The 23,666-nt window shown below is 43.3% G+C and overlaps 4 protein-coding genes and 1 pseudogene across 4 annotated transcripts; 2 read left to right on the plus strand and 3 right to left on the minus strand.

Annotated features, from left to right (window-relative positions):
* Positions 1-11,432, minus strand: part of LOC132867727 (histone H2AX-like) — a 323,797-nt pseudogene extending 312,365 nt beyond the window's left edge.
* LOC132867730 (histone H1-like) lies at positions 2,518-12,269 on the minus strand. Its single transcript, XM_060900744.1, has 3 exons — positions 11,669-12,269; positions 2,900-3,002; positions 2,518-2,702 (listed from the first exon to the last, which is right to left on the minus strand). Exons 1-3 carry the CDS (start codon positions 12,238-12,240, stop codon positions 2,691-2,693), a joined length of 687 nt encoding a protein of 228 aa, XP_060756727.1. The 5' UTR covers positions 12,241-12,269; the 3' UTR covers positions 2,518-2,690.
* Positions 3,022-6,518, plus strand: LOC132867773 (histone H4-like). Its single transcript, XM_060900778.1, has 2 exons — positions 3,022-3,056; positions 6,064-6,518. Exons 1-2 carry the CDS (start codon positions 3,022-3,024, stop codon positions 6,377-6,379), a joined length of 351 nt encoding a protein of 116 aa, XP_060756761.1. The 3' UTR covers positions 6,380-6,518.
* Positions 6,814-7,288, plus strand: LOC132867771 (histone H2B-like). Its single transcript, XM_060900776.1, has one exon. The coding sequence runs from the start codon at positions 6,859-6,861 to the stop codon at positions 7,228-7,230; it is 372 nt and encodes a 123-aa protein (XP_060756759.1). The 5' UTR covers positions 6,814-6,858; the 3' UTR covers positions 7,231-7,288.
* On the minus strand, positions 7,988-10,330 carry LOC132867746 (histone H3-like). The gene is made up of 2 exons (XM_060900757.1): positions 9,979-10,330; positions 7,988-8,158 (listed from the first exon to the last, which is right to left on the minus strand). The coding sequence occupies exons 1-2, from the start codon at positions 10,243-10,245 to the stop codon at positions 7,988-7,990; spliced, it is 438 nt and encodes a 145-aa protein (XP_060756740.1). The 5' UTR covers positions 10,246-10,330.
* Positions 12,270-23,666: the final 11,397 nt, after the last annotated feature.

The raw sequence follows: 23,666 nt of genomic DNA on the forward strand, positions 1-23,666 counted from the left end.
GGTGTGAATGGTTGTCTATGTGTCAGCCGATGACCTGGCGACTTGTCCAGGGTGTACCCTGCCTTTTGCCCGTAGTCAGCTGGGATAGGCTCCAGCTTGCCTGCGACCCTGTAGAAGGATAAAGCGGCTAGAGATAATGAGATGAGAAATTGGTCTGAGCTGTTATGGGTTAATCAGTAGCCTGCATGCTAGTATATGTTCGATTTACAGTCAAACATTTTGATGTACTCCAGGCTCAATTTTGATTAATCAAAAATCTGCGTAGTAGTACAGTCTGAAGATGCTCTTGCACATTCAGTGTCAATTGAACAAAAATTATGGGAGGATATAGGTTTAATAAGTTTTACAATTTTTGAAGTGAGTGATGGATAAGTTTAGATGTGTTCAATATTTTCTTATCTTCAGACATAATAGTGTAGGAGATGTTTCTTTACCTGCTTGATAGTTTCGACTGAGACTCCAGTCTTCCTCAGAAGAGTCATAAGTCCTTAAATTAAATTCATTATAGACGTGAACTTAAAATCATTGTTTTATTTTATGGCCTTGGTGCCCTGGCTTTTGGCCTTCATGCCCTCAAAAAATTGACAGCACAAATGGCCAAGTGGGGTGGCACGGTGGTGTAGTGGTTAGCGCTGTCGCCTCACAGCAAGAAGGTCCTGGGTTCGAGCCCCGGGGCCGGCGAGGGCCTTTCTGTGCGGAGTTTGCATGTTCTCCCCGTGTCCGCGTGGGTTTCCTCCGGGTGCTCCGGTTTCCCCCACAGTCCAAAGACATGCAGGTTAGGTTAACTGGTGACTCTAAATTGACCGTAGGTGTGAATGTGAGTGTGAATGGTTGTCTGTGTCTATGTGTCAGCCCTGTGATGACCTGGCGACTTGTCCAGGGTGTACCCCGCCTTTCGCCCGTAGTCAGCTGGGATAGGCTCCAGCTTGCCTGCGACCCTGTAGAAGGATAAAGTGGCTAGAGATAATGTGATGTGATGTGTGAAATGGCCAAGTGGCCTTGCCCCTAAAATGACGAAATTCCAGGCCTGGTAGAAACACATAATAATAATAATAATAATAATAAATGAACTAAGTAGGGAAATACTAGGAGAAATGCTAAAGATTGATGAATAATGTAAATAATAATGGGTGTGTTAGACAGCGCTGTGTGTTCTGCGTGGCTCTTGACTGCCATCGTGTGGCCATGTTTAGGAAGTGCACGTTCCCTTTGTTGATTAAAGTCACAGCGTTTCAGCAATAAATCTGTAGGAAATAGCTGTGGGGGGGGGGCTTATCAGTGCTAGGCTTGTTGCCTGTTAGAAAATGTATTTATTAATAATAATAATAATAATAATAATTGATATTGTACTGGATGGCTGTTGGTTTCCCTCATGTGGCCACATTTGGAACCTTGACTCGCTGCATTTTCAGTCAATAAATCGGTTGAAATAATGAAATGATCCAATAATTGTAATGTAGGATATGGATGCATGCCGCTCCCATCCCATTCATCCATGAGAGATGTGAAGAGCATGGGTTTATTTGTCACCATTGTGTATTAATGCCTGCGTTCAACCCACTGTACTGCATGGCAGTTTGATCAACACTGGAGTGTGAATTGAGGAAAATTGTAGACATGTAATACATTAAGTAGTTACATCAAAAATAATCAAAATAAATAATCACAAAACTAAATAAACACATCGATCTGGTCAAAACAGAGTGTAGATGTATATACATTTACTGTAACCCAGATTGGGAAGATGATGGGCCTTAAACCCCCATTTACTGTGAGCATTGTGTTTATAGAGAAGAAAAGGCCTGGGAGTAGACAGTGCTGAGTGTGTTCATTAGAGCGCTGGCTTTATTTTGACAGATGGGTTTGATGTTCTGCATGTTGGTTTATTTTGCCCAACTGGTGAAATGAATAAGATTTCCCTGTAAATGAAACTTGGAGTTTAAGAATGAGGTTAGTGTTGGTGAAAATGCAGTGAATTTAGAACTTTATAGATTCTGTATTAAATGTTGCATTTGTGAGAGCTGATAAAGTAAGGTCTGATATTTGTTATTGCATTCCTTTCTGTGCTGCTGCTGGTAACTTAGATAAATTAGTGGCATGTTTATTGACATTTATAGAACTATTTTGTCTATTTTAAAATTATTTTATCTTAACCGTCCCAGGCGGGACGGCACCACTTGGAAATTGAAATTGGCATGTTATGATTGCCGTCTGACTGCGTCACATGTGCAGGGTTGAATAGCCGAGTGCAATCCCTTGTATCAGGTCATCTGTGTCAGGGACACCCCCTCCCCCATTTTGGCTAAACACAGGACTCCCCCTCAGTATCATGGAGCTGAAATGGCGATACTGGATCATTTGATATCCTACGAAGACAGTGTTCAGTTTGAGAATGATGCTTAAGAAGGTGTCTTCTGGACAACCTAATCAATGTAAAAGTTCTGGTACAGCCATTTTCACAACACTGAAAATATTCAGATGCCTAATTGGCACTGTGCACCGCACATCCGTGTTTTGCAGTGAAAACCAACATATGCTGTTTTATTCACATATTCAGTAGAGCTATTTGCTGTGGTGACATTAGTTACTGACTAATTCTCTGTAGTGTTTTAGAAATTGTGATCGGAGGCCAATTTTGGGAATGAGACTCGCAATGGGGCCCTCATCTAAAAGAGGAAAACTCTCCTCATCTACTGCCTCACCTGCAACACAGAAAACAGTAGTTGTACGTTGTGGGTCTTATAATGGCACAAATTATACAGCTAACCCACTCCCATCCCAGCCCTTATCCACAGACACACAATACACATTTTACTGTGTATTATATTGTATACTATTGTTAATAAATATAAGTATTGTAGTTTTCCATTACAGAAACTTCCAGCAATTACACGCTTACCTCCAAAACCATCTGTGAGCTCGTGAAGCTGCTATTTTGCAAGTTTGTTTTTGACACAGCTGTCCGTTTATATGCATACAAAGGCTGCAGGAAAAACACACATCTGTCAAAACAAAATCAACATGTCTGTCTCAATGAAGAAAAGTAGCAGCAACATGTCATAACATTTGATGATATCTGTGTCAATACGAATAAGGATTGACATTCACCACCTGTATCACCATGCAAACTGGCTAACTGTGAATAAATTTTTCCATGTAATTTTGCTGCCTTTACAGCAGGGAGAGTTTGTATAAGCACATCATAATATTACAACCCTTAATCTGTGTAGCTTTAAACTGCCCCCTTGCCAGTCGTCATCTTCCTGGGCACAAAGATTGTTCATTGGGGAAAAAACAGTGCTTTTAAATGTAGTGTGACCCAGCGGCTGGGATGTTTCGACTCAACAGCAGCCCGACAGCTGTGCAAGATTAGAAGTGACCATGCCTGAGCACACTGGACAATGCCTAGCTGTTAAAACTATACAAAACTACACAACATGGTCGTCAAAAACAAAGCATCATTTGTTTACGTTAATTAATCAGATCATCCACAATCATCGCTGAAAATCAGCAGGGGAAGGAGCTTAGAAACAGCTGGTTATGGCTTGTGGCTCCTTGTCCCATTGACTGTCCATTCCCTTCCCTGTCAGTTCCCTTCTGTCTGTGGATCGCCACTCTGCTGATCCGCTGAAACCACTTTGTTTATTGCCCTCCAAAATCAGCCCTTTTCCAGTGCATTTTGAAAGCTACTGGACAGGACAGTTGGAAGAATAGATTTTTTTTTAATTGTAATGTAGCGCAAATACTATAATGACCGATTTAAATGGACCCAGCTGCTGGGTAGATTGCATCATATCTAACTGTCCTCAACCACTAAGCCAGCAGCTGGGTTATAGAAAGCAACTCAGAATGAGTTAAAATGACTCAAGAATATGACCCCACAGCCTCGACCCAGCATTTAGGTTGGGGGAGGAAGAAAAACAAGGCAGCATTTTTTTTGAGGGTACTTGTGTGGTGAAGCGGAGGCTCTGACAGGGAGTAACTGCGCATGAGCAGACCATGATCTGTCGGCAGTTGTTTGCAGTTCGCTCAGCCGATCAAAACGGTGAAGCGTAGGCTCTGTTAACAGTGTACACAGACATCGGTGTGGATCAGAGCTGAGTGCCGGGCCAAGTAATAAGGTGATGTTCTGCGTTCTGTGACCTGTACAGTGGTGCTTGAAAGTTTGTGAACCCTTTAGAATTTTCTATATTTCTGCATAAAGATGACCTAAAACATCATCAGATTTTCACACAAGTCCTAAAAGTAGATAAAGAGAACCCAGTTAAACAAATGAGACAAAAATATTATACTTGGTCATTTATTTATTGAGGAAATTGATCCAATATTACATATCTGTGAGTGGCAAAAGTATGTGAACCTCTAGGATTAGCAGTTCATTTGAAGGTGAAATTAGAGTTAGGTGTTTTCAATCAGTGAGATGACAATCAGGTGTGGGTGGGCACCCTGTTTTATTTAAAGAACAGGGATCTATCAGAGTCTGATCTTCAAAACACATTTGTTGAAGTGTATCATGGCACAAACAGAGGAGAATTCTGAGGACCTCAGAAAAAGCATTGTTGATGCTCATCAGGCTGGAAAAGGTTGCAAAACTATCTCAAAAGAGTTTGGACTACACCAATCCACAGTCAGACAGATGGTGTACAAATGGAGGAAGTTCAAGACCATTGTTACCCTCCCCAGGAGTGGTTGACCAGCTAAGATCACTCCAAGAGCAAGGTGTGTAATAGTCAGTGAGGTCACAAAGGACCCCAGAGTAACTTCTAAGCAGCTGAAGGCCTCTCTCATATTGGCTAATGCTAATGTTCATGAGTCCACCATCAGGAGAACACTGAACAACAATGGTGTGCATGGCAGGGTTGCAAGGAGAAAGCCACTGATCTCCAAAAAGAACATTGCTGCTCTTCTGCAGTTTGCTAAAAATCACGTGGACAAGCCAGAAGGCTATTGGAAAAATGTTTTGTGGACAGATGAGACCAATATAAAACTCTTTGGTTTAAATGAGAAGCATTATGTTTAGAGAAAGGAAAACACTGCATTCCAGAATAAGAACCTTATCCCATCTGTGAAACATGGTGGTGGTAATATCATGGTTTGGGCCTGTTTTGCTGCATCTGGGCCAGGACGGCTTGCCATCATTGATGGAACAAAGAATTCTGAATTATACCAGCGAATTCTAAAGGAAAATGTTAGGACATCTGTCCATGAACTGAATCTCAAGAGAAGGTGGGTCATGCAACAAGACAATGACCCTAAACACACAAGTTGTTCTACCGAAGAATCGTTAAAAAAAGAATAAAGTTAATGTTTTGAAATGGCCAAGTCAAAGTTCTAATCCCATTGAAATGTTGTGGAAGTGACCTGAAGCGTGTAGTTCATGTGAGGAAACCCACCAACATCCCAGAGTTGAAGCTGTTCTGTACAGGGGAATGGGCTAAAATTCCTCCAATTCAGTATGCAGGACTGATCAACAGTTACCGGAGACATTTATTTGCAGTTATTGCTGCGCAAGGGGGTCACACCAGGATACTGAAAGCAAAGGTTCACATACTTTTGCCACTCACAGATATGTAATATTGGATCATTTTCCTCAATAAATAAATGACCAAGTATAATATTTTTGTCTCATTTGTTTAACTGGGTTCTCTTTATCTACTTTTAGGACTTTTGTGAAAATCTGATGATGTTTTAGGTCATATTTATGCAGAAATATAGAAAATTCTAAAGGGTTCACAAACTTTCAAGCACCACTGACAGGGAGTAACTGCGCATGAGCAGACCATGATCTGTCGGCAGTTGTTTGCAGTTCGCTCAGTCGATCAAAACGGCGTAAAAAATAATGTGAATGATAATGTTTCTGTGCACAGAAAGGATGAAGAATGCGCTCGCCAATGAAAAGCTGTGGCGTTCTGTTTCTTTTTGAATGTGTTTTACTGCAGGACCGTTGTTCTAAGGCCTGAGGCCCGCCCACTCCGGGTCTCAACTCGGTCCTGTAGAGAGTGTATAAAGGCTGTGGGCGCTGCGCAGTGACATGAACTGAGTGCCTTGACTTGGAGAGAGCAGCGCGATGTCTGGCAGAGGAAAGGGCGGCAAGGGGCTCGGGAAAGGAGGCGCTAAGCGGCACCGGAAGGTTCTTCGCGACAACATCCAGGGAATCACCAAGCCGGCTATTCGTCGTCTGGCTCGCCGTGGCGGTGTGAAGCGCATTTCCGGCCTGATCTACGAAGAGACCCGCGGTGTGCTGAAAGTGTTCCTAGAGAACGTGATCCGCGACGCCGTCACTTACACGGAGCATGCCAAGAGAAAGACCGTCACCGCTATGGATGTGGTGTACGCCCTGAAACGCCAGGGACGCACTCTGTACGGCTTCGGCGGTTAAACGCTCCGACACTGAACCGCACCAACACAACGGCTCTTTTAAGAGCCACCCAAACATCCACAAAGAGCTCTTTCTCCATGAGGGAGAGAAAACGACGAGGAGGTAGGGTAGTGCTTCGGGTTGTTTTTTTTTAATAAAGCCACGCGTATGAAACACCAGGCACAAGTAATATCTAATCGCTTCGATATAAAAACTGTGTAACAGATGGTTATTGAAATATAAGAATAGGGTGCATTTTACATGATGTATAATTTTCCCATCAGTGCTGTGAATATAAAACGGCAGGAAGGGAGACAAAGCGAGGCGGAGGGGAAGGAAGTGGGCGGAGCGGTAGGAGGCGCCCCGTATGAGGAGGTTTGGAACTCTGGCCAATAAAATATGTTCCTGCCTCGTGTCTAATTACACTGCGGACCTGTAAATAGAGCGGCCGCGAGGCGAGCCTTATTCATTCTCTTACAGTTTACCCGAGGAGCAGCGCCATGCCCGAGCCACCTAAAAGCGCGCCCAAGAAGGGCTCCAAGAAAGCCGTGACCAAGGCGGCTGGTAAAGGAGGCAAGAAGCGCAGAAAGTCCAGGAAGGAGAGCTACGCTATCTACGTGTACAAGGTCCTGAAGCAGGTTCATCCCGACACCGGCATCTCGTCTAAGGCTATGGGCATCATGAACTCCATCAATGACATTTTCGAGCGTATCGCCGGTGAGTCCTCTCGTCTGGCTCACTACAACAAGCGCTCCACCATCACCTCCAGAGAGATCCAGACCGCTGTGCGCCTTTTACTGCCTGGCGAGCTGGCCAAGCACGCCGTGTCCGAGGGCACAAAGGCCGTCACCAAGTACACCAGCTCCAAGTAAAGCGCGCTGCTGCTGCGGCCGCCTTCAGCAACTCAACGGCTCTTTTAAGAGCCACACACTTTCTCATAGAAGAGCAAATTCATGTGTGTCTCTCTGTGCTTTTCCCTTGTCTTACACTAAATGCAGAGTTGAATAAATATTTATTTACGGAAAATACATCGAGAAAAGTTGCCGCATCAGGGAAACCAACCTCCATCAATGAGTAAAGGAGCTATTTTACTTACAAAGCAAAAATAACCGAGTAAAAATTATATGGGTGCTGCGCAATGACTTCTATTGAGTCGCTTGACTGACTTATTTAAAATGTTTTATTTGTCTCTGCGGGTAAATGGAAATCTGCCTTGTGATAATATCCATTGTTAAAAACACAAAGCGTGTGTGAAGTGACAAATGTATTGAAATCCGCACAAGGTTTTGTCCTTGATACATATAGACCAATTATTAAATACATTACTTTTGCTCATTTCCAAGCAGCGGAGAAAACTTTCTGCTTCTCTCTTCTGATTACTGAAGCGGCGCTCAGACACCACAATATCTAAAAGGACGGGGACAAAAACCTGTCAGTCAAACCGCGAGGAGTTCTAGAACTCTGGCCACTGTGTCCTAACAGCTGTTCTGTTTCACTGCTCCGACTCCACTCGAACCGTGAGCTCAAACAGAACGGTGTTCCATGCAGGGGATGGAGACGGGCTTGTTTCTGTGAGACAGTGAGGTGGCTCTTAAAAGAGCCTTTGTGTGCGTTAGACGGAGTCCGCGTTTAAGCGCGCTCTCCGCGAATATGGCATGCCAGCTGAATGTCCTTGGGCATGATGGTCACTCTCTTGGCGTGGATGGCACACAGGTTAGTGTCCTCGAACAGGCCGACCAAGTATGCCTCGCTCGCCTCCTGCAGTGCCATGACAGCCGAGCTCTGGAAGCGCAAATCGGTCTTAAAGGACATGGGACATGAAACATAAATGCACGCTATATCAGTTTCTTTCCATTAAAAATATGAAATAATTGCATCAACAAATACAAAATTCTCATCTCATTATCTCTAGCTGCTTTATCCTTCTACAGGGTCGCAGGGAAGCTGGAGCCTATCCCAGCTGACTACGGGCGAAAGGCAGGGTAACACCCTGGACAAGTCGCCAGGTCATCACAGGGCTGATACATAGACACAACCATTCACACTCACATTCACACCTACAGTCAATTTAGAGTCACCAGTTAACCTAACCTGCATGTCTTTGGACTGTGGGGGAAACCAGAGCACCCGGAGGAAACCCACGCGGACACGGGGAGAACATGCAAACTCCACACAGAAAGGCCCTCGCCGGCCCCGGGGCTCAAACCCAGGACCTTCTTGCTGTGAGGTGACAGCACTAACCACTACACCACTGTGCCGCCCTCAAATACAAACTTATCTATTAAATTCAGCAAAATCGTTATATTCGTGATGATTATATGGCATTTCTGCTCAAGCTCCGATATGCATATTTTACAACCGGAAGAGCTGCTGTCACGTGATCATACGTCACAAAAACTTTCGGGTACCGCGCAAGCGGGTAGATGAATATGGAGAAGTGTGAATCGTGATGATGACGAATGCGACAAAATAGTTTTTGTGTCTTGGATGACAAGAAAATTGTTTCGTTTTTAGAGTGTTTAACGTACATTGAACATCATGGTGTATTGCGACCTCCCAGTCAGTCAGACGCACTGTTACTCCTGTTAGCAATGTAGCTAGACTCAGTATGGCCAATGGTATTTTTTGGGGCTGTAGTTAGATGTGACCAAACTCTTCCACGTTTTTCCTGTTTACATAGGTTTATATGACCGGTGACATGAAACAAAGTTCAGTTACACAAATTGAAACGTGGCGATTTTCTATGAAAGTCCGCACTATAATGACAGGCATACTAACACCTTCTGCGTGCTTCGACAGCGCATTGATATCTGCACTCGGAGTTGTACCATTATTTTTTAGACAGGGCGGACGGACCAGAGCATTCGCCCGCCTGGCCGTGCCCGATGAGGAGCGCTCTCGGCCGGCTTGGGAGGCAGACGGCAGCCCCTCCTGGAAGTGTGGTTTTACCATGGGCCTCATGCGGTAAGGATTAGTATTATAATTTTGGGTGTATCAATTATTGATTATCATAATTCTGACTTGTTTCGCCATTTTGAATGTTTTCATCTCGGACTCTGGAAGCATTGTATCTCAATCAATCTCGAAAAATATCAGCAAAAAAAAACTAGCTTGCAACGGACTTTAGCTAGATCTATGATGAACTTTCAATGTATGATACAAAAATAATACTTCTTTCAACAGATCATTAGCCTTTGAGCAGAATTGTTTTTAACTTACCAGGAAGTGTTATCGAGCCGACCGCTTTCAGTTTCATGGGGATTGAATGAACTCTCACTCTCAGAATCATCTGACCCGTCAGAGTAAAGACAAGATCCATGTTCATGTGAAATTCCAGCTATCGATTCGAATTGATAGGGTCTAACTTCACATCTCTGTGAAACATCGGGAATGTCACTGTCGATGGTGTCCATTTCGGTAACCTGTTTACATTAGATTCCCAAGTGCTGGCTCCTTGGAAAGTTTTGTGATGTCACGGGTCACGTGACCACCTAGCTAATTAACGAATCATTGTTTTACGCTGATGTATAAAAAAGTTGAATAATGTGATGATTTTCACATTTTTGATGCCCTGCAGTGATTTAGATGGCATTTCTTATGTCCTTTATACATAATTATACCCAGAAAAAAATCCATGTCCCATGTCCTTTAAAGTCCTGGGCGATTTCTCTTACCAGGCGCTGGAAGGGCAGCTTACGGATGAGCAGCTCAGTAGATTTCTGATAATGGCGGATCTCCCTCAGAGCCACGGTGCCGGGCCTGTAACGGTGAGGCTTCTTCATGCCGCCGGTAGCGGGGGCGCTCTTGCGGGCAGCCTTCGTGGTGAGCTGCTTCCTGGGCGCCTTGCCACCAGTGGATTTACGGGCCGTCTGCTTGGTTCTTGCCATGGCGGCAAGCTCTGCACTTCACAGATGAGAAACAGAATAAATGGCACCGGCAGACGCTGGCTTTTTCAACTCTAACAGCGCCCTGCGCTCATTGGGCGTCTTGAACGCGGTCGCCTGTCATTGGAGAGAACGCGCTGCATCACCTATTCGCTATTGGACCGTCTTTTCCCGCCGACACAGTTTGAAACACAGCCACATCCGTCCCTAATTTATTGCCGCTCGCGCAGCTCCGCAGAGCCAACAGCGCAGCTTAGCGCGTTTTGTAGGTTCAATCGCTGCACGGACAGCGCCGTCATAATCTATTTTCACCTTCCTTTATCGCCAGCACACTACTATTATTATGTTATACTATTACAACTAAAATGCTTTATAAATAAAATGCATCATTACTACTAACACCACATGATTATATTGTTTATGAATTCTTTTTATGCTAGAGCTATGAAATACCCCAAAACGTGGGAAAGAATAAAAAAAAAAGTGCATTTTTTGAGCATAGATGGGTGGCTCTTAAAAGAGCCTTTGGGACTGACAAATGCAGCAGTGGGTGAATTTATTTAGTCTTGACGGTCTTCTCGGTCTTTTTGGGCAAAAGTACCACCTGAATGTTCGGCAGCACACCACCCTGAGCGATGGTCACTCCGCCGAGCAGTTTGTTCAGCTCTTCATCGTTGTGCACAGCGAGCTGTAAATGGCGGGGAATGATACGAGTCTTCTTGTTGTCACGAGCGGCGTTACCGGCCAACTCCAGGATCTCAGCAGTCAGGTACTCCAGCACGGCGGCCAGATAAACTGGAGCGCCGGCGCCGACACGCTAGGCATAGTTGCCTTTCCGCAGGAGCCTGTGGACACGGCCCACAGGAAACTGGAGTCTGGCTCTGGATGAACGAGTCTTGGCCTTGGCTCGAGCCTTGCCGGTCTTTCCTCTTCCACTCATTCTGCTGCTCAGATCTGTTACAGGAACAACTCTGAAATAAAAAGCGCTACAGCTCGTGCCCTCTGTGATAAAGACAACACGGCCACTCTCTGATTGGTTAAGATCGTTGTGGCAGAACAACCAATCACAAACATGCCGTCAAATTCTAGTGTCAGCCTGCATGACAACCATCCCACGAGTGTGTGTGTGTGAAAGAGAGAGAGATGAAAAAGGAAAGAAGGGAATATAGGCATATATATTATAAAGTTTATATATCGATGTACAGAAATGTAAATTGTTATTAGTTCCATCAGCTCTGACTCAGTTCATGTTCTCCCAGCGCCCTCCTGTCACCGTTTTGTAAAGCAGGAATCAACTCCACCAAAACAATCAGCAGCATCTGATATCATGAGTGAATATGGAATACTGCTCTTTGAACGAAAACATGGGTGGCTCTTAAAAGAGCCGTTTAGGGGAATTAAACATTAGTCAAACAAACATGTTTACTTCTTTTTGGGGGCCGCCTTTTTCATCTTGGCCGTTTTGGGCTTTACGGCTTTGGGCTTCGTAGTTTTTGTCTTCTTCGCGCTACTGGCAGCCTTTTTGGGGGTCGACGGTTTTTTTGCCTTCTTCGGGCTCTTCGTGGCTTTCTTGGCGGCGGCCTTCTTCGGAGACTTCTTGGCCGCTACCTTCTTGGGCTTCTTAGTCACAGTGGGTTTTTTGGCGGCCGCCCTTCTGGCTTTGGGCACGGCTTTCTTGGCGGGCTTCTTGCCTTCGGTCTGCGTCTTGTTCAGCTTGAAAGAGCCAGACGCACCGGTCCCTTTGGTCTGCACCAGGACGCTTTTCCTCACAAGGTTCCTGACGGCGATTTTGACGCGGGAGTTGTTCTTCTCCACATCGTATCCGGCGGCCTGTAAAGCTTTCTTCAAGGCGGAGAGGGACACGCCGCTCCTCTCCTGCGACGCAGAAACCGCTTTGATGATGAGCTCGCCGACGCTCGGGCCTGATTTCTTGCTCTTTGAAGCTGCTTTCTTCTTGGGCGCTTTGGCCGGCGCGGCGGCGGGAGCGACTTCTGCCATCTGTCTCGGAGCTCCGGAGCGGAAGCGAGTGAAACGCTGTGTGGGAAACGGAGGCCGGGAGTGGGGCTTAAAAGTGCTCATGAGAACGTTTGAGACTCAACCGCGCTGCCGCTGAGTGAGCGCGCTTCCGTCACACACTCGCACTTGTGTTTTCTCACAGTGTTTCTCGGCGAAAATAAGACTCGGAAGACAAGATCCAAAGCGATCGAGCACATGATTAGTGAGAATGGGCTTTCTCGTTCCTCCCGAGCTCCAGCAGGCCCAGGTACAGACCGAGCGTGTCGCGCAGTGGCCATTAAACAGCACGGTGCGGCTCGAGCCGGCGGGCTGCGCGTTTTGTGCGATGCCGTGTGTAAAAACGCGCTGAGAAACGGCGTGGCCGCTGTAAGCGCTCTGGGCTGAGTGGAAGGAAGGAGAGCCCTGTCAATGACCCTGATGGATTTCCACTGTCCGAGTGTAGTGTGCAGTTTTGGAAACGGAGCCGCTTTTGTGCTGTGGAAAGCACAGCTTTGGAGTGAGTGTGCGCGCGCCTGGGGGCCAGGTGTGTGTGTGTGTGTGTGTGTGTCAGCAGTGGCGGCTCCTGAGTTTTTTTTCGGGGGGGCAATTTTCCCCCGTTATGTCTACACGGACCATAAATGTTCACAGGACTGAAGTAAATTGACCTAGGTAGCAAGTCAATAGTCAACCAAACCCAGAAAAACACCACGGTGACTGGAGCCCTCAGTTTCGTCTTTGCCTCTTAGAGCTAACTCGAACACTCCACAAAATCTCACACATTGGATGAGCCGGTTTAACCCTTTGATGCAAAACATGGGTCAAAAGTGACCCGGCTGAGTTTTTATCTTCTATATCTTTGCAATAAATTAATTCCATCATTCAGTATTCAAGGTATTCCTCAATTAACTTGTTTTTGATCATCATACATCCTTATTTTATTTTTTCCTTTCTTACTTTTTGAATAAAAACCCTTTTTGTATCACTACCCTTCTAATGCACAACATGGGTCAAAAACGACCTGCATTTATTTCCCAGGTTATTTCATGTATGGCTGAGTGTTTCTATGATATATTTTTGAAATAAATTCATTTTGTCATTTACTTTTCCAAATATGCAGTAAATATCTTGTTTTTGTTTAGCACAAATCATCATTTTTATTTTCCCTTTCTTAAGTTATGAACAAGCACAGCTTTTGTAATTCTACATCAAGTTTACACACATGGGTCAGAACCGACCCGCATGCATTTACTCCAGCGTTTGGTGGGAACTGTGAATTGTGCTTGTGTCAGACATTTCACAGCTCAGCACAGCGCCCTTTGCCCATCTCATACATGCAAGTAATGTTTTTCAATTGTTCTAACATTACCTTAGAAAAAAATTGATTATGTTTAGGTTACCTTGAGAGTGAGTAGATTACTTGTCAGAAAGTTACAAGTAATTACTATTAGCTACCTAGCTGTTGACATATTCTACTTTAGTTAGCTAATTTTATTGTAGTTGGCTTAGCTAACTACATAGTTAATAAATAAATAACTGGCCCCATTCACTGCTAAAGTAATTACTTGAAACAAATTATTATTATAGTATTAAGACATTTAATTTTAAATCACACTTGGATGACCCATGTGTAGTAATATAAAAAGTATTTTTGTTCATAAAGTAGGAAAGAAAAAAATAAATTAATGATTTCTGGTAATTAAAAACAAGATATTTAAAGAATACTTGGAATATTCAATCATAAAATAAATTGATTTCAAAAGATAGAGCAAAGAAAAACTCAGTCAGCATGAAATAACCTGGAAAATGAATGCGGGTCATTTTTGACCCATGTTGTGCATTAGAAGGGGTGTGCATATGTTTTGCATCAAAGGGTTAATATGTGCCTGTTCTTGCTCACCTCATCGTTGTGGTGGTGAACTGCTAGCCTGTAGCCCTCATCCAGTTGTGTAGCGATGTTCACTCTCCCAAAAGCCAAAAACTTCAGGCAGCTGCCCATGTGAATCTTTGATGACTCCATGTTTTTTTTATTTTCTCTGACAAATGATGCATGTCCGAAACTCCAGTGACCATCCAAGCAGTGTTGTCCGTGGAGCCACCTCCAGGGTGGAAAAGTAAGCAGGGGAGCAGAAAACCGCTGAGGCGTCCTTGCAGCCAGCTCGCCAGGATTTGCGCTGGGACCACGTTGAAGTAAAACCTCGAGTATATGATTCCCCCCCTTGTCGAAATTTGTTTTATGTTTAGATTTGGTCGAGGGGGTCCAGCTTGTTTTGTTGCCAATTTAGCTCGATTTGATCGCTGACTAAATGGAACTTCTTTTAAGGACCGCACTGAATTGCTTTCCACATCCATCTCACCTCAGAAACTGAGCGGATCGAACGCAACATAGACATATAAACATAGACGCCGCATTGAGCCTGGTGGCCCATTGCTGGGATACGTCAGAGTGTCCACCATATTGGTTGTGGCAAATCTTCCCCGTAAACCAATGCAAGTAAATGGACTGAACTTCATAAAGCCCCTTTCTACAATAATATTTAACTCGATGCCTTTTATTCACCCATTAAGACACACACGTATATATTTGGGAAACAAACAGGCATCAAAACAACACATAACTTTCAATGTGATGGTTATAAATAGTGTGCGAAATACCCTGTACACTGCAAACTAGTGACAGATACGTGATAGATAGCTCAGGTAAGCTAATCAGTCAGCATACCGTAGCAAGCTACCAAAACCTGAGGCCAAAATAACCAACCTACAAGACTGAATATGATAAATGATGGAAATAGTGGAAAAACTGGAAATAGTGAATGAAAATAAAAATGTACTGTTTTATTTATTGAGTCACCACACAGACCTGCTCTCGTTGAATAAAGTGAGCTGAATGACTGCCAAACTGAGTTCGGCCAGGTTCTAACGTCATACCAAACCAAATACATCACTGATTCCTTCACATTCAGAAAGGTTAAAAACGTTCATCATATGTTCAAAAACGTTCATCATAGTGTGGCACTGTATTATCTAATTCTCACTGCTTATAACTCTACACCTACCCGGTGGAGATGAGCTGGGAAACTGAAGACTGAAGGAACAGTATTGAAAAGTATTTTTCCAGTCTCACCTGTGAAAGGTAATCCCATGTGATCTCGTTTGGACGGTAAACCTGTTGGTACAGTTAAATGCAGCACATGAATGAGGCATCTTTATTCTCGGCTACTGTCTAGACGCTATACCAGAGATGGTTGAAGAATCTCCACTTTGCCACATCCAATATGGCGGCGAGGATGACGTATGATTCTACGCAGAAGGCGGCATTTATGTTTATATGTCTATGGAACGCAACTTTGCCGCGCTGCGCAGTAACGTAAGCTGCACAAAGTGAGTCATGTTAGCTTCATAGCTGCACAAAGTGATTTATGTTAGCTTCTTAGCTGCACAAAGTTAGTTATGTTAGCTTCATAGCTGCACAAAGTGAGTCATGTTAGCTTCATAGCTGCACAAAGTGAGTCATGTTAGCTTCATAGCTGCACAAAGTGAGTCATGTTAGCTTCATAGCTGCACAAAGTGAGTCATGTTAGCTTCATAGCTGCACAAAGTGAGTCATGTTAGCTTCATAGCTGCACAAAGTGATTTATGTTAGCTATATAGCTGCACAAAGTGATTCATGGTAGCTTCATAGTGTAGGTACAGTCCCTTTAAGAAACTACATTTCCCATCAGCCCACTTCCGCGTTGACCTGCGTCACGCCGGGGCGGGATCACCAACGTCACGTCCTCCATGAAAGCATAAATAATGGAACAATGCTTCCGCTCTTTCTCTTTTGGCGCCGTGATTCAACACGGACACAAGGAGGAATCGCTCGCTCCGCGAGCAAACCCCAAAAAAGATGTCTTTTCTTTCTTGCAAGAATCAGAGTTTCACGCTTTTCTTTGTTTACCTTTGGCCACGGTAGACTCTAAGATCGCGCGATTTCAAACTCAGCTTGAGTTTACAACTAGTTCTTCATTTGTTCCTTATAAGTACGTACAACACTGCAACCAGGCAGTTATTTTAAAGTTAAAGAAGCGATTGAATCCTTTTTAACTCAAAAGCTGTGCACAGTATTTAATCAGAGACTTTCTTCTCATCACGAGCGACCACGCGTCGGATCAAGTTCTCTGTCCACGGAATCGATTCACGGAATGGACTCACGTGCTCCACAACGGCGAACCTCCAAAGTCTCGGAACATCTCTTCATAATCTTGCTAGAGGCAAGATACTAAGTAAGACTGGCAAATTTTGGGCATAAAGACTAGTCTTAGGAATTAGCTTTTATTGAAGTAGTGTGAATTTAAACTCACGTTTAATTGCTACACTATAGACATGCAGCGTGTTGAATTGTTGATTGTTCTGTTTTGTTTTAATCTCTCAATTGTTTTAATAGATAGGCTGTGCATGCTTCTCTCTATCCCTTACTAACATTTTAATTTCCTTATTACACATCTTGACCGCATCAAGATTTCAGTGAATTTGGTAATGTTATAAAGCTAGTGGATTAGCTGCTACGGCTAATTCTTCCATCTTATTAGCATCCAGAGCTAATTCTATTGTCTCAAGGGATCACAAGGCCTCCACCATGTGGAGTTAGCTACACAGAGCTAATCTTTTGTCTCTAACATGTGGCACTCCTCCCCCCCACACACAAACACACCTTTAGCAAGCAACCAGAGCTAAAGCCTTTGTTCTCAAACCCCACATGGTGACACACCCTCTTTAGCTAGCTTTCCTTTGCCTTAGCTAAACACAAGGCTAATCTAGGCCTACACAAACACGTGGCCTCTCACAAACACACGTGGAGTTAGCTACACAAAGCTAATTCTTTTGTCTTAGCAACCAAAGCTAACCCTCGCGAGTGTTTCTCTCGCCCAGCCTGGGCCTCGTCGGCTCTCTGCAGTCCATCTAGGCCGGACAGATCTCTTCCTGGCCTGTCGTTCGTGGGACCGCTGGTACTCCTGCCATGTTCCCATCATTTTGGAGGACCAACCTCAAACACCTGTCTGCTCTGCTCGCCCGAGACTGCGGATACGTCGCGGCGGGGTGAATTCCTTGAACATCCGCCCTCTGGAATATTCCCCTTGCCCTCAGGCTACGGTCCACTTCACTGCAAAAGTCGCCCTGGTCAACAGCAGGTCTGTGTCTAACAAAACTTTTGTTCTAAATGACTTTTTCTCCCGTTACAACCTGGATTTCCTCTTTTTAACCGAGACCTGGATTAGCACTGGAATTGGCCAGTCTTCTGTCTTTAATGAACTCTGCCCGCCTCAGTGCTCGTTCATTAGCACACCCAGGTGCGCTGGAAGAGGAGGCGGGGTAGCGCTCGTTTTTAAAAACAGTCTTAATTTACGGACACACTCTGTGGGGAGTTTTGTTACATTTGAACTGCAATGCGTAATTGTAGAATGTGCTATGTCACCGCTGGTATGTGTACTCGTCTACAGGCCTCCTAAGCACAACAAAGACTTTATAACAGAATTCTCTGACCTTCTCTCTCACCTCCTGTCATTGTATGATCGCCTTCTTATACTTGGCGACTTTAATATCCATGTCTGTTGTCCTGACAGACCCATGGTTAACGAATTCTGTGGTGTAATAGATGCCTTTGGTCTTACTCAACATATAAACAAAGCTACTCATATCTTGGGACATACACTCGACCTTGTTCTATCCTATGGTTTTTCTGTGGATAACATTGTGATTGAGGATGCCATTTTTTCTGATCATAAACCTATTATGTTTAATGTTAGTTTATCAAATGCTCTGCAAACTGCCAAAATTTAAGGTCGTCACTCTCGTCACATTAACACTCAAACTGCATCCCAGTTCTCAGATAGTTTCATCAGTAACTCTGTTGCAGCTACCATTGCAACAGCGGCATCATCCTCTTCTGGGCCAGACGAATTAGTCAGTCTTTTTCAATCTTCTTGCTCTTCCATACTTAACTCTGTAGCTCCTCTCACATTCACCCGCCCCAAGCTAAAGTCTCAATATTGGTTGGATGAGGCCACCTGCTCACTCAGGCAAGCCTGCCGTAAAGCTGAAAGGAAATGGAAAAAAGACCATCTCACTGTTTCCTTTGAAATTTTCCAGTCGACTTTAGCTTCCTTCCAGACTGCAGCTAAAAAAGCCAGAACTAAGCACCTCTCTGACTTAATTAGTACACATTCCAACAGACCCAATATTCTGTTTAGCACTATTAACTATTTTTTCTTAACCCTCCTAACTCTCCAGTTGCTGACGTATCCACTGAGACCTGTGAAAAATTTCTTAAGTTTTTCACTGATAAAATAGAGAACATCAGATCAGTGTTTACGCCCTCCTTATCAACTGCTTTACCTGTTCACTCTCGTGCACTAGCTATTTCTACTTTTAACCAATTTCAGCCCATCTCTCTCAGTGAATTGCGGGAACTAGTTTTACATATGAAACCCACTGGATCCCCCTATGATGCCATTCCCTCCTGTATCATAAAGGATGTTTTTGATGCTGTTGGGCCATCAATTCAAATAATTCTAAATTCATGTCTCACATCTGGTACTGTCCCTACCTTTTTTAAGCATGCAGTCGTCCAACCCCTGCTTAAAAAACCCAACCTCGATGCCCAATGTTTGCAAAATTATCGCCCCATCTCCAAGCTCCCTTTTTTTCAAAAGTTCTAGAAAAAGCTATACTGTCACAACTGATTCCTTTTCTGACCACCCATAACATACTTGAACCTTTTCAGTCAGAATTCAGATCCCTTCACAGCACTGAAACAGCCCTGCTTAAAGTAACTAATGATCTGCTCCTCACTTTAGATTCTGGTGATAATGCCATTTTGGTTTTACTCGACCTTAGCGCTGCGTTTGATACTGTTGACCACAACATCCTCCTCAGCCGTCTAGACCAGCAGGTGGGCATCAGGGACACTGCTCTTCTCTGGTTCAGGTCCTACCTTAAACATAGGACCTTCTCTGTTTCTATTGACCATTTCTCCTCATCAACTGTCTCTGTCTCCTATGGGGTCCCCCAGGGGTCCATCTTGGGTCCCATGCTTTTTAGTCTCTACATGCTCCCACTTGGTGACATCATTAGAAAGCACAACATTTCCTTTCACCTTTATGCTGATGACTCACAATTGTATTTGCCCTTAAAATCTAGGGACTCCATCCAATCTCTCCTTGTCTGTCTTGAAGACATCAGAAATTGGATGGCTAACAACTTCCTCCAGCTAAATGGTGACAAGACTGAAGTCATTATTTTTGGTCCCTCCAAGGCAAGATGCACTACAGTGAATGATTTAGGTCATCTCACTCCTCATGTCACACCCTCTGCCAGAAACCTGGGTGTCTTCCTTGACTCCGATCTCTGTCTTGACAAACAGATTAGCACTGTGGTCAAAAATAGTTTTTACCAACTCAGAGTGATTTCCCGCCTCAAATCCTTCCTATCTCATAACGATCTTGAAATAGTCATCCATGCTTTTATCACATCATGACTGGATTATTGCAATTCCCTTTATCTTGGCCTCCCTCAAACCTCACTTAGACGTTTACAGCTGGTCCAAAACGCAGCTGCACATCTTTTAACTGGCACCAGGAGACGTGAGCATATCACTCCCATTCTGGCCTCCTTGCACTGGCTCCCAGTCTTTTTCAGAATACAATTTAAAGTTTTATTAGTTGTTTTTAAAGCACTCAATGGGCTGGCCCCAGCCTACATCAATGACCTTTTACAGCCCCACTCAGTCCAAAGGTCTCTAAGATCCTCTAACGTAGGGCTTCTTCATGTACCTCGCTCGCGGCTGAAGCAGAGAGGTGACGGAGCGTTTTCTGTTCCTGCTCCACGCCTCGGGAATCAGCTCCCACCGGATATTAGATCTGCTCCCTCCATCTCTGCCTTTAAATCTAGGCTAAAAACCCATCTCTACTCCTTGGCCTTTCCCTAATCATCAGCTTACTGTTATTGTTGTTATTATTATAGTTTTATTTTATTTATTTATTTTTTATTTTTCTTTTGATCATTTGTCTTTTAAATATTGACTCTGTACAGCACTTTGGTCAGTGTATGCTGTGTTTAAATGTGCTATACAAATTAAACTTACTTACTTACTCTTGTAGGCCACACCCACACAAGGCCTCTCATACACCCACACCCACCTCACTGTTTGTACATATTTCAATCTGCTATTATCCATTTTTATTTTGATAATAAATTTATTTATTATTGAAACTGTGTGTCTTTATTTGTTGTCTAACAATATCTTTGAAGTCCCCAATCTCCAAAAAATTCTAAAAGGTGCATATAGTTTATGTAATATGGTAAGTGATCATAATAATTTGGAATATACCATAATTTAGCTGTTTGGTAATTTATTATTAAGCACCAAAATAAATGGTATTGATTAATGAGACTGATTCCATGAGTGAGTTAATGATAATATGAGACTGATTCAATTTAATTGATTCAATGGTATGATGCAAATGAGACTGATTCAATTTAATTATTAACCTTCAGATTTAATGAGACTGATTTAATGAGATCACTTAATGATTACCAAATGCACCAACAATAGCTGCACAAAGTGAGTCATGTTAGCTTCATAGCTGCACAAAGTGAGTCATGTTAGCTTCATAGCTGCACAAAGTGAGTCATGTTAGCTTCATAGCTGCACAAAGTGAGTCATGTTAGCTTCGTAGCTGCACAAAGTGATTCGTATTTGGGTGATAGCTGCACAAAGTGATTAATATTAGCTTCAGAGCTCCACAAAGTTATTCATGTAAGCTACATAGCTGCACAAAGTGAGTCCTGCGACCTTCATAGCTGCATAAAGTGATTCATATTCACTTCATAGCTGCACAAAGTGAGTCCTGCAACCTTCATAGCTGCACATTGTGATTCATGTTAGCTTCATAGCTCGACAAAGTGATTAATATTAGCTTCATAGCTCCACAAAGTTATTCATGTTAGCTTCATAGCTGCACAAAGTGAGTCATGTTAGCTTCATAGCTGCACAAAGTGATTCGTATTTGGGTGATAGCTGCAAAAAGTGATTCATGTTAGCTTCATAGCTGCACAAAGTGAGTTATGTTAGCTTCATAGCTGCAAAAAGTGAGTCATGTTAGCTTCATCACTGCACAAAGTGATTCATGTTAGCTTCATAGCTGCACAAAGTGAGTCATGTTAGCTTCATAGCTGCACAAAGTGATTCAAGTTCGCTTCATGGGTGCACAAAGTGAGTCATATTAGCTTCATAGCTGCACAAAGTGATTCATTTTAGCTTCATAGCTGCACAAAGTCAGTTATTTTAGCTTCATAGCTGCAAAAAGTGAGTCATGTTAGCTTCATAGCTGCTCAAATTGATTCATGTTAGCTTCATAGCTGCACAAAGTGATTCATTTTAGCTTCATAGCTGCACAAAGTGATTTATGTTAGCTTCATAGCTGCACAAAGTGAGTCATGTTAGCTTCATAGCTGCACAAAGTGAGTCATGTTAGCTTCATAGCTGCACAAAGTGAGTCATGTTAGCTTCATAGCTGCACAAAGTGAGTCATGTTAGCTTCATAGCTGCTCAAATTGATTCATGTTAGCGTCATAGCTGTACAAAGTGATTCATTTTAGCTTCATAGCTACACAAAGTGATTTATGTTAGCTTCATAGCTGCACAAAGTGAGTCATGTTAGCTTCATAGCTGCACAAAGTGAGTCATGTTAGCTTCATAGATGCACAAAATGATTCATGTTAGCTTCATTGCTGCACAAAGTGATTAATGTTAGCTTCATAGCTGTACAAAGTGATTCATATTAGCTTCAGAGCTGCATAAAGTGATTCATATTAGCTTCATAGCTGTACAAAGTGAGTCCTGCGACCTTCATAGCTGCACAAACTGATTCATGTTAGCTTCATAGCTGCATAAAGTGAGTCCTGCGAGCTTCATAGGTGCACAAAGTGATTCATGTAAGCTTCATAACTGCATAAAGTGAGTCATGTTAGCTTCATAGCTGCACAAAATGATTCATGTTAGCTTCATATCTGCATAAAAAGATTCATGTTAGCTTCATCGCTGCACAAAGTGATTCATGTTAGCTTCATTGCTGCACAAAATGATTCATGTTAGCTTCATAGCTGCACAAAGTGATTCGTATTTGGGTGATAGCTCCACAAAGTGAGTCCTGCGAGCTTCATAGCTGAACAAAGTGATTCGTATTTGGGTGATAGCTGCACAAAGTGAGTCCTGCGAGCTTCATAGCTGAACAAAGTGATTCATGTTAGCTTCAGCGCTGCACAAATTGATTTGTATTTGGGTGATAGCTGCAGAAAGTGGTTCATGTTAGCTTTATGGCTGCACAAAGTGAGTCCTGCGAGTTTCATAGCTGCACAAAGTGAGTCGTGCGAGCTTCAGAGCTGCACTAAATGATTCATGTTAGTTTCATAGCTGCACAGAGTGATTCATGTTAGATTCATAGCTGCACAAAGTGATTCATGTTAGCTTCATAGCTGCACAGAGTGATTCATGTTTGCTTCATAGCTGCACAAAGTGAGTCATGTTAGCTTGATAGCTGCACTAAATGATTCATGTTAACTTCATAGCTGCCCAAAGTGATTCATGTTAGCTTCATAGCAGCACAAAGTGATTCATGTTAGCTTCATAGCTGCACAGAGTGATTCATGTTTGCATCATAGCTGCACAAAGTGAGTCATGTTAGCTTCATAGCTACACAAAGTGATTCATGTTGGCTTCATAGCTGCACAAAGTGAGTCATGTTAGCTTGATAGCTGCACAAAGTGATTCATGTTAACTTCATCGCTGCACAAAGTGATTCGTATTTGGGTGATAGCTGCACAAAGTGAGTCCTGCGAGCTTCATATCTGAACAAAGTGATTCATGTTAGCTTCAGAGCTGCACAAATTGATTCGTATTTGGGTGATAGCTGCAGAAAGTGGTTCATGTTAGCTTTATGGCTGCACAAAGTGAGTCCTGCGAGCTTCATAGCTGCACAAAGTGATTCATGTTACCTTCATGGCTGTACAAAGTGAGTCGTGCGAGCTTCAGAGCTGCACTAAATGATTCATGTTAGCTTCATAGCTGCACAAAGTGATTCATGTTAGCTTCATAGCTGCACAAAGTGATTCATGTTAGCTTCATAGCTGCACAAAGTGAGTCCTGCGACCTTCATAGCTGCACAAAGTGATTCATGTTAGCTTCAGAACTGCATAAAGTGAGTCATGTTAGCTTCATAGCTGCATAAAATGATTCATGTTAGCTTCATAGCTGCACAAAGTGATTCATGTTTACTTCATAGCTGCACAAAGTGAGTCCTGCGACCTTCATAGCTGCACAAAGTGATTCATGTTAGCTTCAGAACTGCATAAAGTGAGTCATGTTAGCTTCATAGCTGCATAAAATGATT

Source organism: Neoarius graeffei, chromosome 19 (genome assembly GCF_027579695.1).
Source record: "Neoarius graeffei isolate fNeoGra1 chromosome 19, fNeoGra1.pri, whole genome shotgun sequence".
Classification (NCBI taxonomy): domain Eukaryota; kingdom Metazoa; phylum Chordata; class Actinopteri; order Siluriformes; family Ariidae; genus Neoarius; species Neoarius graeffei.

What these genes read in the sequence shown, in the direction of transcription:
- LOC132867771 (XM_060900776.1), top strand. Translation starts at nt 6,859, where the DNA reads ATGCCCGAGCCACCTAAAAGCGCGCCCAAGAAGGGCTCCAAGAAAGCC.
- LOC132867773 (XM_060900778.1), top strand. Translation starts at nt 3,022, where the DNA reads ATGTCTGTCTCAATGAAGAAAAGTAGCAGCAACAT. An exon ending in AAGAAAAGTAGCAGCAACAT is followed by an intron (nt 3,057 to 6,063) that starts GTCATAACATTT and finishes TGGAGAGAGCAG; the next exon opens with CGCGATGTCTGGCAGAGGAA.
- LOC132867746 (XM_060900757.1), bottom strand. Translation starts at nt 10,245, where the DNA reads ATGGCAAGAACCAAGCAGACGGCCCGTAAATCCACTGGTGGCAAGGCG. An exon ending in GGACATGGATTTTTTTCTGG is followed by an intron (nt 8,159 to 9,978) that starts GTATAATTATGT and finishes ATGTCCTTTAAG; the next exon opens with ACCGATTTGCGCTTCCAGAG.
- LOC132867730 (XM_060900744.1), bottom strand. Translation starts at nt 12,240, where the DNA reads ATGGCAGAAGTCGCTCCCGCCGCCGCGCCGGCCAAAGCGCCCAAGAAG. An exon ending in AAGGCGGCCCCCAAAAAGAA is followed by an intron (nt 3,003 to 11,668) that starts GTAAACATGTTT and finishes TTGTTTTGACAG; the next exon opens with ATGTGTGTTTTTCCTGCAGC.